The 18,113-nt window shown below is 32.2% G+C and overlaps 2 protein-coding genes across 6 annotated transcripts in view; one reads left to right on the top strand and one right to left on the bottom strand.

Moving 5' to 3' along the window:
- The first annotated feature begins 198 nt into the window (after positions 1-198).
- Positions 199-11,429, top strand: LOC134714695 (long-chain fatty acid transport protein 2-like). The gene is made up of 10 exons (XM_063576176.1): positions 199-698; positions 1,984-2,094; positions 3,237-3,452; positions 4,399-4,557; positions 5,501-5,625; positions 6,938-7,129; positions 7,816-7,921; positions 8,384-8,579; positions 9,368-9,465; positions 10,215-11,429. Exons 1-10 carry the CDS (start codon positions 332-334, stop codon positions 10,523-10,525), a joined length of 1,881 nt encoding a protein of 626 aa, XP_063432246.1. The 5' UTR covers positions 199-331; the 3' UTR covers positions 10,526-11,429.
- A 3,369-nt stretch (positions 11,430-14,798) lies between these two features.
- The window catches only part of LOC134714696 (transient receptor potential cation channel subfamily M member 2-like), a 35,445-nt gene continuing 32,130 nt past the window's right edge, over positions 14,799-18,113 (bottom strand). For all 5 annotated transcript variants that reach the window (XM_063576178.1, XM_063576180.1, XM_063576181.1 and 2 more), the window contains 2 exons: positions 17,897-18,096; positions 14,799-15,911 (listed from right to left, as the gene is read on the bottom strand). In XM_063576178.1, the coding sequence (XP_063432248.1) occupies positions 15,841-15,911; positions 17,897-18,096 (271 nt within the window). In that variant the 3' untranslated portion in view covers positions 14,799-15,840. The remainder of the gene's footprint in view (positions 15,912-17,896; positions 18,097-18,113) is intronic.

Raw genomic sequence — 18,113 nt, forward strand, 5'->3', positions numbered from 1 at the left:
AGACATCTAATCAAAAACAAAATATAAAAAAAAATGCAAATATTGAATCGATTATTTGCCCATAATTTGTTAGGAAAAAACTTCTATGTCCGTGTCGATATATCTTCCAGCGTACTTTCATTCCGGTGTGAATAACTTCCAGTATACAATAATCAATACAAAATATGCCTTCAATACACTACTGAGTTTGTTCCGTCGGAAATGAAACCATATAGGGAAAAGGCGTAAGGGAAGTATTTTTCCAAAGGCAAGAGTATATGTCAGAAAAGATAACCAGTATTGCATTATCAAGTCTTATTTGGGTGCAAATATATTTCAGCATTTTTAAGTTATGTCGAAGAGTCAAAAAGTTTTGATGGGTGCTGCAGGCGCAGCCGGAGTGGGCGTGGCAGCATGGAAAACTTTGTTTCCTTATATTACTGACGACTACCGTACGTTACGACAGACATGGCGGGTTTCCAATGCAATATGGAAGGACTTATTGGCTGATAATAGACTCATCGATATGTTTGAAGCAGACGTAGAGAAACACCCAATGAAGCCTTTCATTATCTTTGAAGATAAGATATACACTTATGAGTACGTAGACATGATGGCCAACAAGATAGCTAATGTTGCCTCGTTATGGAATCTCGATCAATTAGATACAGTAGCAATGATGATATATAACGAACCTGCGTTTGTTTGGACATTTCTAGGTAAGCATGGTTACAACTTATAATCTCTGTGACTTATCATTTCAGAGTATTTTTTTAATTTCTTTTAAAACACAGTAATCAAAAACCAACAATAAAAGTTGTGAAGAAAGGACATATCCCGGACAGGATAATATACTGAATATAGAATGAATAATTAATCCCTATGTGTACATTGTCTAGTAGACCCAATCAACAGTTATTGCATTATGTTGACATAATGTGTCATAATGAGAAGCACTCTGTGCCTTTTTAAAAGGTTAAACTTGGTTGTGTTTAATTTCGGAAAGAGATCTAGAGCGAGAGAGACACCATGACAGGAACACATCTTTTGACATATTCCTTAAAAACATCGCATTTATGATTAATATAAAAAAAAAAAGAAGAAGTTGTGGTATATTATTTTGCGGTTGTTAAAATTGTTTGTGGTTGTGAAAACAAAGATCAAGGCTGAAACGATCGACAAAGTTACTTCACTGACAAAGATCAAGATCATAACAAATGACAAAGTTACTTCATTTACAGTAATTCTCTTATAACAAATTCATATTTACTTTTCAGCCAAGGAAAATTAATGATCGGAAAATTAGATCAATAAATATCTTATAAATCTATAATTTTGCATATTGTATTTGACATTAATTTTTAAATTCGGTAAGCAAAAACAATGTTAAAGGGTTTTACAAACCTTCCTGTTACGATAAGGATAAACAGGAGCATAACACTTGAGAATTTATTCTGATATCAATAATTGTATGTTCCACAAAAAAAACGAAGCTATTACTAGACAAATTTGTTAGAAATTTATAGCATGTAAGTCTTATATTTTTTGTGAAATATAAAAATGAAGATGTGGTATGATTGCCAATGAGACAACTATCAAAAAAGACCAAAATGACAACTTGCCTCGTAAATGATTTTTTTGTTTTGAGATTGTAACGCAGTGATGACTGCTGTACCCATATTTTTATTTTATTATTATGTCTGTTTTGATCACGCATCGTTGTAAATATAACGAAAATTTATGAGACTGTCATACAAGTGAGAGGTTTCGTGCTGTTAAACCAGGTTAAATCCACCATTTTCTACATTTGAAAATGCCTGTACCAAGTCAGGAGTATGACAGTTGTTGTCCATTCGCTTGATGTGTTTTGTCATTTGATTTTGCCATGTGATAAAGGACTTTCCAATTGGTTTTTTTCTCGGAGTTCATTACTTTTGTGATTTCACTTTTTTCGTGACGCTTATAGAACATAGTTCTGTAGCCTTAACATATCTTGATTTACAGGTTTACAGAAAATTGGACTAGCTGCAGCATTTGTTAACTACCATCTCAAGTCCACTCCTTTAGCACACACTATCAAAGTCAGCGAGGCTAAGATTTTAATAGTTGGAGAGGGTAAATATATGTTTTACTAACATATTATTAAAGTAGACCTACTAGTATTTATATATCTGTATTCAAGTGAGGACGATGTATTGTTGAAACACAAGTTTCGTATCATTGTTGTGAAATAAGAACATATTTTATGTATGTTAAAACAATGTACAGTAAAGATAACCAGATAAAATTTTCAGTGACCTTGAGTACGACAGTATTGTTGATAAAATTTAAAGGATAAAATAAAGAAACAAATGAATGAATAATTGTATATTATATATTAGCATTTCCCACAAAATAACCCAAACGCGATGTGGGATAGTATACATCAATGAAAGAACAACTCAATAATACATAAAAACCAGAAAGGTCATGTAGAGGTTATAACAGTAACAGTCTTGAACAAAAAAAACCTATACCAAGCTGGAAATCGTCCAACTGAAAGAATCAGTAGAGGGGTATAACAATATGTCATTAACACAAGATTCCATCAAAGGCAGAAAAATAGCCACTTGAGACAGCTACATTAACTAGTGAACTAAAAGGCATGGTCTTAGCTGAGAACAATGACCAATGGTGACAATATGTGGTCCTGGCTTACGATAGTCACATAACCGAGAGACAATATGTGGTCCTGGCTTATGAGAGCAACATAAATTGCAGACAATGTATAGTCTCGGCTTACGAATGTCATATACACCTGGTGACAAAGTATGGTCCTGGCTAGCGAAAGACACATTACATGTAGAAAAACTATGATTATAGTTCACGACAGCCACATTACCTAGTGACAAAATATGTTCCTGGCTTACGACAGCAAAATTAACCTCAGACAAGATGTGATCCTGATTTTCGACAGCAACATAACCTGGTGACAAGGAACCGTTATAGCGGCTTAATTCGGCCTTATTACCTAGTGACAATATATGATCCTAGCTCGCGATAGCCACATGAACTAGTTGCAAGGTATGTTCCTGGTTTACGACATCAACAATACTGGCGAGAAGGTATGTTCCTGGCTTGCAAAATCAACATAAACTAAAATAAAATTAATGCTTTCTGGTCATTTGGTAACTTCTGGATAAAATTGAAATTTCGTTTCTTTAACAATTATACAGCAACAATTATTTAAACTTTAACGATTCTTTTTTGTCCACTAGGAGACGATTTATTTGAATCTGTCCTGGAAATTAAGAAAGAAATACCCAACACTGCTATACATGTCATTGGAAAGTCAAAAACTGACCTCCCGGATGGTTTTAGCTCGCTATCAGATCACATGGTTAGAACACTGGCCGTGCCTATATGTAAATCAGTACGAGAGACAGTTCCTGTTACACACCCATGTTGCTTTATCTACACATCGGGTACGACAGGTAGGTCATTAAATTTTTCAATTTACCAAAGATAAGAAAATGATAGAGTAAAAATGCTAAGCAAGATACAACGATGAAAAACAGCCTGAAATATTTGAGGGAAATAAACAAAAGAGAGAATATGGATTGATGGAAACATACCTATGAAGATTTTAAATAAAATTTAAAATAAACTTTTTGTCTCAAAAATACTGTATAAAAGTCATATCATCTGACGTCAAAAAGTGCTCTTTCATTAAAAAAAAAAAAAAAAAAAAAAAAAAGACATATAGTACTTGTAAGTTGTTCATCATTAAGACCTTCGTTTCTAAAAATACGAAGGAAATATTTACACTCAAAGTATAAAATTATATATAAAAAAAAAAAAAATTTAAAAAAAAAAATGATTTAACGCAATTTAAAGGCTATCCATTCTGACATACATACTATACATTATTATTTCTGTTCTAATTAAAAAACAATACGAAAGATCTTATATAAGTTCACCAGTTTAACAGACACATACTAAAGTTCAAAGTGTTGTTATATTTAGACGTTAGATGTAACTAGTCTAGTACTTTACTTTTACTGTCGTATTTATATTCCAGTCTTTTTTGTCAAACGTCTGTGGGAGGATAATTACGTATCATGAGCCATTGCATATGTCGTCATTTGTCTTATTTACCATTAAATGTAAATCAACAAATGAATTTTTATGATAATAGATTACCCAAAAATATTTGTTTACGTTTAAGATGAAACAAGTCACAAAATAACACTTGTTTTGCACTTTGCGATTTTTATATACGTAATTGCCAAACGTTTCTTTTATCAAATTTGTATATATTGAAATACAAGTTTTGACATTGTGAGCTGTTACTTTTTAAATGGTTTTGAATCATTCAATATGTACTTTTGTGAATAAAATGTTTATATATCAAGCAATGCAGATTTATATTATTTTCAGGGCTTCCAAAACCGGCAGTTATAAACCAATGGAAGGCTAGTGCAATGACTAATAATATGCAGATTATTAATTTTAATGAAAATGATATAGCTTATGCAGTTACTCCTTTGTACCATAGTGCGGCAACCACTCTCAGTTTGTTTAATGTAATAGGTCAAGGTATGGAAAGATTTTATCAATTACAGTCTAGGATATTTTCGTACTAAAGTACAGAGCTTTGCAGTATTTACTGTATACTACTAATTCCTGTATTGATCTTCATCACTATTTCTCAAATCATGTTTGAAATCAATAATTTTCTCTAAATTGATTAAATATATCTTGTCTGCCTTTATATATGCTTTTTAATTGTATTAATCATGAAATAGGACGTTAGTTTTCTCTTATTGCTAAATGTTAAAAGCTGTACCGTGATCTTTTTACATCTCTATCTGTTGGTATCTGTTGGATATTTGACACATTGGCAACCATGCCGCATAGCCTTTATTTCTATAATGCTGCAGAGGTAGAGAATTTGGCCTACCTCTTGCTTGCTGACTGCATATTTGTTTTGTATAACACTCCTATATACTCCTAAGCATAGAGACCGTTAGCATAGAGGTTGTATATCTAAACGCGACGCTGATGAAGAATTTAGAGCTTCAAAACAACAAAAAATCCAAAAAATGAACTTACCTGTCATGAAAATTCTATAAAGGTACCCTCTTTTTTTTAATATAAAATTCGTCTTTTTAGAAAAAAAAATGTTACAACTGTTAATTTATAGAGAACATAAGTCAAGCAAAAACATAGATACTGGCTATGCTGTACATGATTTCTTTGAGTTAACGCACCTTCAGTAGCAAGCATGTTCCTATATCAACATGATCAACATTTGAAATGATTCTTGGAAAATTTAGCCTTTTTATAATTTATGAAGTTGAAAACAATATGACGACATTTAAAAAGAAAGATATAACAAAGAAACTGTATGATTTCGTTTCGCATGACTCGTATTACTTAGAAACTCACTTTTATATATATATGTAGGCTGGTGGACAAAGTATGGAATGTCATTATGACAAAAACAATATATAACCTTTAAGGGTTCCTTATATTCTAGGAGCAACGCTGGTACTCGCACGAAAGTTTTCTGCAAGACATTACTGGGAAGAGGTCCGAAAACATAAAGTAACTGTGATACAATATATAGGAGAATTGTGTAGATATCTACTTAGAGCTCCTAAGGTACTTAACTATATTTTACCATTTACATGTCAAGAAATACATGAAGGGATGATAATCACTAACTGATTTTATTTTGTATTTATTTTACTGTATTGGATTATGTCCCTTTTATGATCCCATCAATATAATACGCTCACAACACCGATATCGAGAGACAAACATGAGCTCGTTCGCTCTTAATAAAAATTTGTAAGGGTTCCGCGGAACCCAGTGTCTCGCCTATTTTTGCTGTAAATCGCAGGCTCAACAACAATGAGGAAAAAATCAATAAAAATATTCCTCTTGTTACTATTTTATGATTGTAAGAAAATCTAAGTCCATTTAAAAGTAAATTACGAAAAAAACTGAGTAATGTTTTTACAAACTTTACTTCTGGACACAATCTTCTGATCATAAATAAGCTTCTGTCCATGTTTGGTACAAACCCAGGATAGTTTAAGAAAGTAATTAAAATTTTAAAAACTTTAACCACAGAGTGAATGTAATTGTTCCCCGCAGAAAAACTAAGTCCATTTAAAAGTAAAATATGTAACAAAATGGAATTATTTATTTACAAAATTTACTTCTGGATACTATCTTATGATCAAAAACAAGCTTCTGTCCAAGTTTGGTACAAACCCAGGATAGTTTAAGAAAGTAATTAAAATTCTAAAAACTTTAACCACAGAGTGAATGTTTTGTTTCCCCGCAGAAAAAACTAAGCTCATTTATAGTAAAATATGGAAAAAATGGAATTTAATTTTTACAAAATTTACTTCTGGATACTATCTTATGATCATAAACAAGCTTCTGTCCAAGTTTGGTACAAACCCAGGATAGTTGGAGAAAGTTATTAAAATTCTAAAAACTTTAACCACAGAGTGAATGTTTTGTTTCCCCGCAGAATAAACTAAGTCTATTTATAGTAAAATACGGAAAAAATGGAATTTTATGTTTACAAAATTTATTTCTGGATACTATCTTATGATCATAAACAAGCTTCTGTCAAAGTTTGGTAGAAATCCAGTATAGTTTAAGAAAGTAATTAAAATTTCAAAAACTTAAACCACAGAGTGAATATTTGTTGACGCCGCCGACGACGCCAACGACGACGGAATGTAGGATCGCTTAGTCTCGCTTTTTCGACTAAAGTCGAAGGCTCGACAAAAAACCGTACATATTCATGTCGAATATGAGCATTCGACATCAAATACAAATTTTAAACATGAGAACAAAATGCACACTATGATATTGTTTAGAAAACGGTCTATTATCTATATGATGACTGGCTGCTGTTTTTCTTTGGTTATCTACTCTTTATCATTCATTGTAGAATGATCTGGACGTAGTTCACAATGTAAGAGTAGCATTAGGAAATGGCTTACGACCCGATATTTGGGACGAGTTCAGAACGAGGTTCAACATTCCACTTATTGCAGAGTTTTTTGGTGCAACTGAAGGGACGGCTGGTACATGGAATATATTCAACCGAGCGGGGTGTGTTGGGAGATGGTCTCCTTTAACGGTAATGTATAGTGATTACCAACGTCTTTATTTGTATGATGACGCTTTACTTTTTAGTTAGATGATAATGATTTACAACCATCAATAACCAGTAAATTGATTCTGAAAAAAACCATTTTGTATAAAAAAAAAAAAGAAGTTGAGGTACGATTGCCAGTACGACAACTCTTAACAAGGGACCAAATGACACATACATCAACAGTTATAGATCATCTTATAGCAATATACAGCAAAGCCCATACCGCATAGTCAGCTTTGTTGTAAAGTTTGTCTTAGATAGACGTGCCTGTTCTACTTAGTCCCATTGGGGATTTATGCTGTTTATGCTTCTTGATTTCTGAATAGTGTGTATCGAGCGTACCAGTCTCGGCAGATGTAAGTTGCTAAAGAAAAAAGTGTAAGACGTATTCAAATCAGTATCGGTTTGGTTTGTCTTTTGAATTAAATCGAAAATAGGAGAAAAATAGCTTAACCATCAATATTTGTCATTTATATCTTTTTGACTTTTTTCTCGAATGACGATGTTTAGGGCTTTTCAAAGCGTGTCCGTCATTTGAATGAGAATTGTTGATTGTTCAGCAACATACAACCTGTAATTTATTGACAATGATTGTGACCGCGTGCATCCCATTGTCTGTAAATCTATCTTCCCAACAATATTGTCTGGATAATTTGTTTTGTTTTTAGAGAGCGCTTGGTCCAGGAGGTGTTCCACTCTATTTGGTAAGGTATGACCCTGTTACATACGAACCAATGAAAGACAAAAATGGACGATGTATTGTGATTAAACCAGGTAAGACAGAAACAATCAGGAGAGATCAGATTCAAAGTAAGGAAAAAAATTGTAATGTTCTACATCTTTAAGAAAAAGATTTTTAAAAAAAATAAAAAAAATAACAGAATCCCTGAGCTGCTTGGAAAAAACCAAAATCTTAGATTAAAACAATTAATCAGATACAATTACTCATGATAACCACATACGAGGCTCCTTCCGGAGGATAGCACAACAATGTCTTCATATGTGTTTTATGACTGAGTAACCGATTTGTTGTAAAATGATGTATATATTTACATGATACAGCTTGTTTTTCTGCAGTTTTGAGTTTTAATCAATCCCAGATGAGTTATGACAAGCAATAAATAAACAAAGCTTAGTCACGAAACTACATATGACATTTGTGATTTATGAATGAAATAAATTAAAAAAAATAAACTGCATAAATCTGGAATAATACAGAAATCGTTATTATTACAGGGGAAGAAGGTCTCATGATTTCAGCTATTCCAGAACAACTTTTCACATTTTACAAAGGTTCAGAACAGATGAATGAAAAGAAGATAATAAGAAATGCATTTACTGATGGCGATGCATTCTTCAACTTTGGAGATTTGATTTACCTAGACGGTCAATATTATTTATACTTCCGCGACCGCGTTGGTGATACTTTTAGGTACTTAATAAATTACAATAGAAAACAAGATCGATGATAGATTTAAGAAGTACGACTTGTTATGGTGTTAATCTGCATTTCTCCTTGAAGTACTCATATATTAATTAAGTTCAAAATTGAATGTTTGACGAAAGAAATGTCTTTTCCAAAATCAATAAAAACATAGCAAAGAACATTAAAACTGCAAAATACATAAGAGTATTTCATATAATGAAAGAAAATGATGTGGGCTGGGAAAGCATGAAAGGTAACCAAATAAAAAACTAGAATTAAATTATTGCATCTTGGAAAAGACTATGTTTTGTTAATTTCACATTTTTATGATTCTAAATTTTAAAAAAAATATTAACCAAAGTTTCAACATGGACAACGTTGATTATCGATGAATTTAGCTTTTGTTTTTATGCCCTTTTGGGTCTTGTGGATACTAAACGGTTACATGGTATTTCATAATCCATAGTTTTCAAATGTTCAGATTTTAAGTGCTCTTGATGAAGGTTTAAGAAATGTAAAAAGTTGTTATTTCATTTGCAGCAAGGATATTCTCTCTATAATTCAAAAACGAACTTGACCAAGAAGTATTTGACTTAATGAATATTTTGTCTTATTAGGTATTCGGATTTTGTTTGGTTGTTTCCTTTCGTTATGTAATGTCCTACATTTTGATTTCAAATTCGTATTAATTGCTCATTATATTTCCCATTCCAATGAAGCGGTGCGTTTTATTGACGAAACTAGTTGGTATATATATCATAATGCCTTACTAGAACAGACATATTTCATTCCAGATGGAAAGGAGAGAATGTGTCGACCAGCGAAGTAGCCAATGTACTAAGTACTTTACCATTTATACACGATGCAAATGTATTTGGTGTCAAAATTCCTGGTATGGTTAATTTATGTAACAAATTCCCACAAAAAAATCTGTAAACTGAATTGTTCTTTGGGAGATTTATGTAAAAAAAATCATAAAAAATATCATGCTGATAATTTTGTACACCCTCATCATTGATGCTCGTATCAAAAAAGTGAAAAATCAAATCGAGTACAATGTCGATCGAAAAAATCAAATTAGTCATTGTGATGGGGTTGTTTTTAAATGGAAGGACTACTAAATGTCTTTTTAGAATTAATAATACAAAGACAAAAAAAACGGACGAAATTATCTCAACAACCTACTTACAAATGCAAACACTGAACACAGCGAATCTAACCCAGAATCAGGATGTATCAGCAGCGTCGGAAGGGTAAGTAGATCGTGTTCCTTCAGTGGTTTTCGCCGTGTGGCGCATGGCAAGAATACTTTATGTGATTTCCTGATCATGCTCTAAATTGTTTTTAGAACAACAGAGAAATATTGAAACTAATAATTATTAAGCTTATTCGTATTGTGCATGATGTCACTGAGTATTTTGAATGCTAAAGTCCGAGTGTGCGCATGAAACATAATTATGGACTAAAGAAATGTCTTCAACACTTTTAATATCATCACAAAAGTGCATATAAGGTTTATTGTGAACTTTTTGTTAAAGTAGTTCCAGTTATTATGATTGATAAGTTTTATTTGACAGAGCTTAATACTTTATAATATGGCAATCATACTACGTTATTGTATCTATGTGAACGCTATTTCAGGCGAAGATGGACGAGCTGGTATGGCTGCATTGTCACTGCACCAAGGTCAAGCTGTGACGCCAAAAAATCTGAAAGACATCTACCGCAAGTGTGAACACGAACTTCCGACTTACGCAAGACCAGTATTTATACGATTTATGAAAGAATTCATTGTAACACAAACCATGAAGAATCGAAAAATTGAATTAGTTGAAGAAGGATTCAACTTCGATAAAGTAACAGACCCAATTTTTGTGATAGATAATAAATCAAAAACATACAAAGCATTTACTATCGACAATTCTTATGAAGTGCTGCAATCAAAACTGTGATATGAATAATCCTGAAGAAAAGATACTCAGTTGTTTACAGAATTGCTCACAGAAGATAAATAATCTAGTCAGGTGTCGTACTGCACTGAGTTATTAAGCAAATTATATTTTTATAAAAATCCCTTCAAAAAGTTGACCCTATAACGGCAGACTTATTAATATATTCCAATACGTCAAATATATTGACTCAGAAATATACCTTTTATATCCTGCCACGACATAATGTGGCAAAATAGATTTCCAAAATATTTTCACTTTTCATTTTGTGTCAGTTTTCAATTATTAATACTCTATAAACTTTTTCTGATTTTTCTTGATTCCATGTCATTATAGACCAAACATTAGGAACAATATATAAAAATGTGCAAACATTGATTATTTCACGGGAAGCTAAAATAATGCTTAGTACGAAATGATAATATTTGTATCAATAAAATTGAGAATGGAAATGGGGAATGTGTCAAAGAGACAACAACCCGACCGTAGAAAAAAACAACAGCAGAAGGTCACCAACAGGTCTTCAATGTAGCGAGAAATTCCCGCACCCGGAGGCGTCCTTCAGCTGGCCCCTAAACAAATATATACTAGTTCAGTGATAATGAACGCCATACTAATTTCCAAATTGTACACAATAAACTAATATAAAAATAATACAAGACTAACAAAGGCCAGAGGCTCCTGACTTGGGACAGGCGCAAAAATGCGGCGGGGTTAAACATGTTTGTGAGATCTCAACCCTCCCCCTATACCTCTAACCAATGTAGAAAAATAAACGCATAACAATACGCACATTAAAATTCAGTTCAAGAGAGGTCCGAGTCTGATGTCAGAAGATGTAACCAAAGAAAATAAACAAAATGACAATAATACATAAATAACAACAGACTACTAGCAGTTAACTGACATGCCAGCTCCAGACTTCAATTAAACTGACTGAAAAATTATGATTTCATCATATGAACATCAGGCACAATCGCAAAGTGGAAAGGGATTAATATAAGTTGTAAAACTTGTTTCCCAATCCACTATAATTAAATATGTTTAAACTAAACTAAGGCACAATCCTTCCCGTTAGGGGTTTAGTATCATACCATCATAACATATATGAGAAGAACATAACCCGTGTCATGCCAACAACTGTTTTTAGAATAAATGTCTTTAGTTCCGACGCAAAGACCTTATCAGTGACTCAATATTAACGCCAACATATGCAATCTTTAATGACTTGACAACAGTATCGTAATTATATCCCTTCTTAATCAGTCTATTTAAAGGTTTTGTAAGTAGTTGAGGTGAATACTGACACCTTTGTGCTTTATAAAGAATATTTCCATAAAAAAATGGATGTGAAATACCTGAACGTATAAAAAGTCTGCATGTTGAGCTATATTTACGAATGATGTATATTTATGCGAATGTCGAATGTCCCGCAAAATGAAAAAATCTAGAATAGGATTCAATAGCTTTTGAATTAGATTTGTTTATGCTGCACCTAAAATCATATATATTATGTATTTATGTTTGCAAGGCTTATGTGAATTCTTTTGATAAATACCTTTCATTGACATTGCTCTGTAAAGATGTCAATGTAAAATAAAATATATAATAATTAAAAGGACACAAATCAAGGTAAAAAAAAACAATAAAAATTCGGATAACTTTCTACCAACTACAAAAGGAACAAGACTGGGCAAGACTTGGACGTATTCTGCTATACACGCATTACCCGCTATGTGCATTCACACACAGTCATGTATCAATTGGGAATTGACAAACTCGTTAAAACTACTAATCGGTCGACTTTTGTAGTGTGTAAAGATCAAAGACTATACGTCGCTGGTAAGTTGACACAGACGTTTCGTATCTGTCAACCAATTCGTTATGGTAACCGTACCACTTTTGTAGTGTCGATATAAGCCAACCTTTCTTCGTAAATCTTTTGAAGCAGCTTTCGTTTAGATTGCACATCCTTTCTAGTAACAAAGTATAACAATAATACTGAACTCAAAGTCAAGTTTACAGTTTGTATTGGGACAAATTTAATAAAGGCTTTATTTCCAATACTCATAAACTGACAAAATCAAACACTTAAAATTAAAAAAAAACTGTCATATTGACATAGAACAAGGTATTTGTCCGTTGAAAATATGAAGTATGTAAGTATGTATAGTTTTAAAAGCGTGATCGTAATGTATCAATAAGGATATGTTAACGCAAAACAATAGGTCATATGGTTTGCTAATGCAGTGAATTAAGAAAGTTAACATCATAAGTGATATGTTTTGAAGTCTTGTATCTGTATCAATATCGAGAATACGATAAAAAAAAAAAAAAAACGTCGAAGTTTAAACAGTGTATCTATCCTGAAGTAAACTGAAAAATATGAGATGCTTTCGGTTCCAATGTTTAAAATCTTTCAATAGTTTACGGATGGATTTAACATGCATAAATACATTCAAAGTTAAATTTGATATATGCCTTTTGTGCTTACTTGTTAAGTATTTGTTTGGTTTTTTTTTGTTATTAAGATACATGTACTTAAGGTACTTGTACATCCTGGCATTATTGTTTATGATATTCTTGTATTCTTGTCTTTCATTTTGCTAATGTGATTTGCCTAGATCTCTATATGCCTTTTAGTTTTACTTCGAAAACTTGTTTGTTGCTTGTCTTTCATATTTGCTAGTGGTCTTTAACTTTTGCTAATATATATATAAAAAAAAAGAAGATGTAGAATGATTGCCAATGAGACAACTCTACACCAGAAACCAAAATGACATAGAAATTCACAACTACAGGTCACCGTACGGCCTCCAACAATAAGCAAATCCCATACCGCATCGTCAGCTATAAAAGGCTCCGAAATGACAATATAAAACAATCCAAACGAGAAAATTAATGGCCTAATTTATATACAAAATCTTGAATGAACGAAAAACAAATATGTAACATATAATCTATCGACAACCACGGAATTACATACTCCTGACTTGAGACAGGCACATACATATAGAATTTGGAGGGGTAAAACATGTTAGCGGAATATCAACCCTTCCATTACCTGGGACAGTGGTGTAACAGTACAACATAAGAATGAACTATAAAAATCAGTTGAAAAAGAATTAACTCATCAGATGGATAAAAAAAAGTACAAGTGCACGTGTACGGGTTCTTGTACATCCCAACAGCAAAAAACAATAGGTAATATGCTTGGTCATATTTGTATGTTTTCTTTAGTGATTAAGATTATAACACTATGTTAACTGCATTTTTACCTATTATTTCTGGTGGTTTTTTTCACGCATCGTTATAATGATAATATAATGGAATTTGATGCGACTGTCATACCAGTTAGAGGTTTAACTTGCTATGAAACCAGGTTCAATCCACCATTTCCTACATAGGAAAATGCCTGTACCAAGTCAGGAATATAACAGTTGTTTTTCATTCTTTAATGTGTTTTTAGCTTTTGATTTTGCTATTTGATTAGGAACTTTCCGTTTTGAATTTTCCTGGGAGTTCAGTATTTTTTATGGCCCACCTACGATAGTAGAGGGGCATTATGTTGTCTGGTCTGTGCGTCCGTTCGTCTGTCAGTCTGTCCGTCCATCCGTCTGTCCCGCTTCAGGTTAAAGTTTTTAATCAAGTTAGTTTTTGATAAAGCTGAAGTCCAATCAACTCGAAACTTAGTACACTTGTTACTTATGATATGATCCTTCTTATTTAAAGACCAAATTAGACTTTTGGCCCCAATTTCAAGGTCCACTGAACATAGAAAATGAAAATTGTGCGTTTCATGTTAAAGTTTTTGGTCAAGGTAGTTTTTGATGAAGCTGAAGTCCAATCAACTTGAAACTTAGTGCACTTGTTGCTTATGATATGATCTTTCTAATTTTAAGACCAAATTAGGCTTTTGATCACAATTTCAGGGTCCACTGAACTTAGAAAATGAAAGTGGGTGTTTTAGGTTAAAGTTTTTAGTGAAGGTAGTTTTTTTTTGAAGAAATTGAAGTCCAATCAACTTGAAACTTAGTACACATGTTTCCTATGGTATGATCTTTCTAATTTTTAATGCAAAACAAGTTTATATACCCAATTTCACGGTCCATTTAACATGGAAAATGATAGTTCGAGTGTACTTTGGACACATTCTTGTTTTATTTATTGTTTTTGTTTATGTTTTTCGTTTTGATACGATATCAAAGACACCGTTGTTATACCCTCAACATGAGTTGTGCCTGTAAAAGTATTGATGCTGATAAACATTTGAAGAGACAAGCAAAAGTTTTAATGATGAGAAATATAAACATGACAAATGGCTACATATAACGTGCAAACAATACACAATTTCCCTTTAAATTCGTATTCAACAGATAAGGTCACCTTAGCTATCATGAGTGCCTCTATTTGTTCGCTCTGGGGGATGATTGTTGGGGAAATGGTTTTTATGAAAATGATAACACTGTATACAAGATAGTCTTTTGAACATTTTTCTGCATTTACCTTCATCAGGAAGGTTCAAAACGACATTTTATATGCAGAGAATGTGAAGTTATTTGGACAAAAACATTATTATTCTAAATTGCCAACATAAATAATTAAGATGTAATATGCAAGCATAAAGCAGATAAAAAGAAAAAAAGAAAACTGTCATTTGTATACGATATTTGAAAATGAAGAGAGATATGGAACATTAATACTGAAATATCTACAAGCAATTAAAAACCACCAAGGAATACATAACAATGGATAAGGGAACTAACCCATACATATAACAATTTTTCAGTTTCATATCAATTAAACTTTAGCACTCGTTTTTAGCTAATAGATATCGTAATATCTGTCTTTACATTGTTCAACGATATTTTCTAGTTCACTGATAATTCCAATCCAATTCCTACTTTTTTGTATTTTGAGTACGGCGTTTAGGTTTTTGTCTGAAGTGGTTTACATTTATCATTTCGGGGAATTCATAACTGTCTATGCGATATAAATTTTACTCATTGATGAAAGACGAACAGTGATCTAATATTGTCAATTTCAAGTAACTTTCTGTTTTACTTTTGTTAGTATTAATTTTAGCTTTTTCCTTAAGGAATACTTCTAAGAAAAATATCTGGGAAAGAGATTAGAGCAATTTGAAGATGAAATGTGCAGAAGAGATGTACAAATGAATCATGAAAAAGTAATTCGCCGTTACTAAAAGCTTTAGGAACGCTACAACAATGATCTGTCTCCTATCTTTCTTTCTTTGTATATTCCATCTGTCTTCCATATATACAACAAAACAATGATCTTTTCATCTATTTGCTATCTCAAAAATTGTGAACACATTTAATTGCGTTTAAAGACTGAAGAGTGTTGATCTTATCTATATCTCTTTTATCTGAAAAGAAAACAAAAAGATAAATACGAATCATCATACTGCTTTCAACATAAAAAAAAATATTTGTTTCTGCAAGGATTTGTATAGTTAACAATACAAATCCTTGGTTTCAGGATGAACATGATTAACTATGAAGTTACATATGAGGTGGGGTTAGTGTGGCTTATTCTTAGTTTTTTTCTATGTTGTGTCATGTGTACTATTGTTTGTCTGTTTTCATTTTTAGACATGTCATTGTCAGTTTATTTTCGATTTATGAGTTTGACTGTCCCTCTGGTATATTTCGTCCCTCTTTTACATAACCGATAAAACAAAGCAAAAGTACTCATCACAATAGTCATAATAGACATAGAAAAGAGAATGGAAACTGTGAACGTGTCAAAGAGACAAAAAATCCAACCAAGATAAGAAAACAGCTTAATCATGTAAATTGGAAACGCAGACTTACTACAAACACTAACATTGGACTGGAAAGGTCACTGTTATTTCCATTTAAAAAATTGACAGGTACACATTGATGTGAATAATGTCAATGGCAATACAGAAAGCATTGCAAATGTCGATTATAAGACTTGCATAAGTTAGTCAAAACTCTAATAAGGTGAAAAACATTTTGTGACTTAAACCTCAAATTTTTTTTTATCGAAAATCGTTTATTTTGAAGATAAGGACATAATGTAAAATACTTCATGCTAATAACAGGAAACGATGATATTAGGAAAATCTGGACCATATTTTTGTGAATATCAAGTTGGGTCTTAATATGAAGTTGAGTCTTAATCAAGAAATATTACTTTATTCGATTTTAAAATATTGACTGTTAAGAGCTTCAATCATTTACGTGTATTAAACTCAAGACATTGATTTCGATATAATAATACAAATATGTTTTTTACGTTTTACGGCAGATTTGATTAATGCAGCCTCGATTTGACATGGTACTTGTACATGTCGTATTTATGTATTTTTCAATTGAATCAGTGTTGTTTGCAAACATTATAAGCATGTTCAAAACGGGAAAATATTAATTATAAATTCAAAATGAATGTTTCGTAATAAGGGATCAACCTGTATAAAAGACAGGAAATTGTCTTCTTAAAATTGAGGGTATATATATGATGACACCCGAATAGTACTACAACAGAAATTAGATTTAACATGATGCTATGATATCTCAGTATCATGAGTTCGAATCCCGGTCATGGAAGAAGAAGAAAAATGTGGAACATATCTACCATTGTTGGGCTGATATTTAGACGAATCATATTAATATATATATATATACATTTTTCATTTATAACAGTTATCAAATCCATGATGTTGAAATTTTCACGTTTAAGATGTTCAAAAATTTGCTCAACATACTAACGTAGGTTTTAATGCCCAACAAATGCGCATATGACGAAATGGGTAATCGTCTTTAATCAAATACCTATCTAAAATCTAAAATAACGATTTGTATCCAGCGTATTATTCATCTCAACCAGATTAATAAAAATGCATTCCTGAAATACGACTGTAAATTTGCAATGTCTCGACTCCGACCTTGATGCGACAAAATGAAAACATTTACAAAACTTGCATTTTTCATAACATTGCATCATTAACTGTTGCATTGTGTTGTGAAAGTGAAATGCACATAGATCTGGAATGTTTCTGTTAGAAGTATCGCATTTCAGTTATCTTGAATTATGCAAGACTAACCGTAAATACTTTGATAAAATGTTTAACAGGGACGTTTGAAACAGACAAAACTGATTACGAAGTGTGTATTCGTATAGCGGTTGATGCGTGCAATATAACAGGAGATGATCATTAAATTTACAAAGCATACGGTCTCGCTCCCTTTTATAGTTTTTGCAATTACCTCACTCTTTGTCTGTAACCTTGATATGTCATTTACTACTCGAGTTACTACATTCATACATTGGTAAAGTGCTCTCGCCTTAATATTAACAGGAAAGTTACACATAAACCATACTCACAACAGACAGTTTTTTCTTCTTGTTCTTTGTCCTTCTTTACTTGATTCTTAAAGCACATTATGCACCTGTATGCGATGTATATTGGTCTGATCACAAGATTAAGGGGAGCAGGTATTCTAGTGCGATAATCCATAATGACTTCATATCTCATGTATCGCCACCATTTCTCGGACTTTTCCTGTACCAGTCCAAATCGATAGCTGTAGGTAAATGCATC

This window comes from Mytilus trossulus, chromosome 4 (genome assembly GCF_036588685.1).
Source record: "Mytilus trossulus isolate FHL-02 chromosome 4, PNRI_Mtr1.1.1.hap1, whole genome shotgun sequence".
Classification (NCBI taxonomy): domain Eukaryota; kingdom Metazoa; phylum Mollusca; class Bivalvia; order Mytilida; family Mytilidae; genus Mytilus; species Mytilus trossulus.

Bases quoted from the DNA above. Each gene is read 5' to 3' on its own strand.
- LOC134714695 (XM_063576176.1), top strand. From the start codon at position 332: ATGTCGAAGAGTCAAAAAGTTTTGATGGGTGCTGCAGGCGCAGCCGGA. The intron at 7,922-8,383 runs GTAAGACAGAAA...TTATTATTACAG, and splicing joins ATGTATTGTGATTAAACCAG to GGGAAGAAGGTCTCATGATT. The intron at 8,580-9,367 runs GTACTTAATAAA...ATTTCATTCCAG, and splicing joins CGCGTTGGTGATACTTTTAG to ATGGAAAGGAGAGAATGTGT.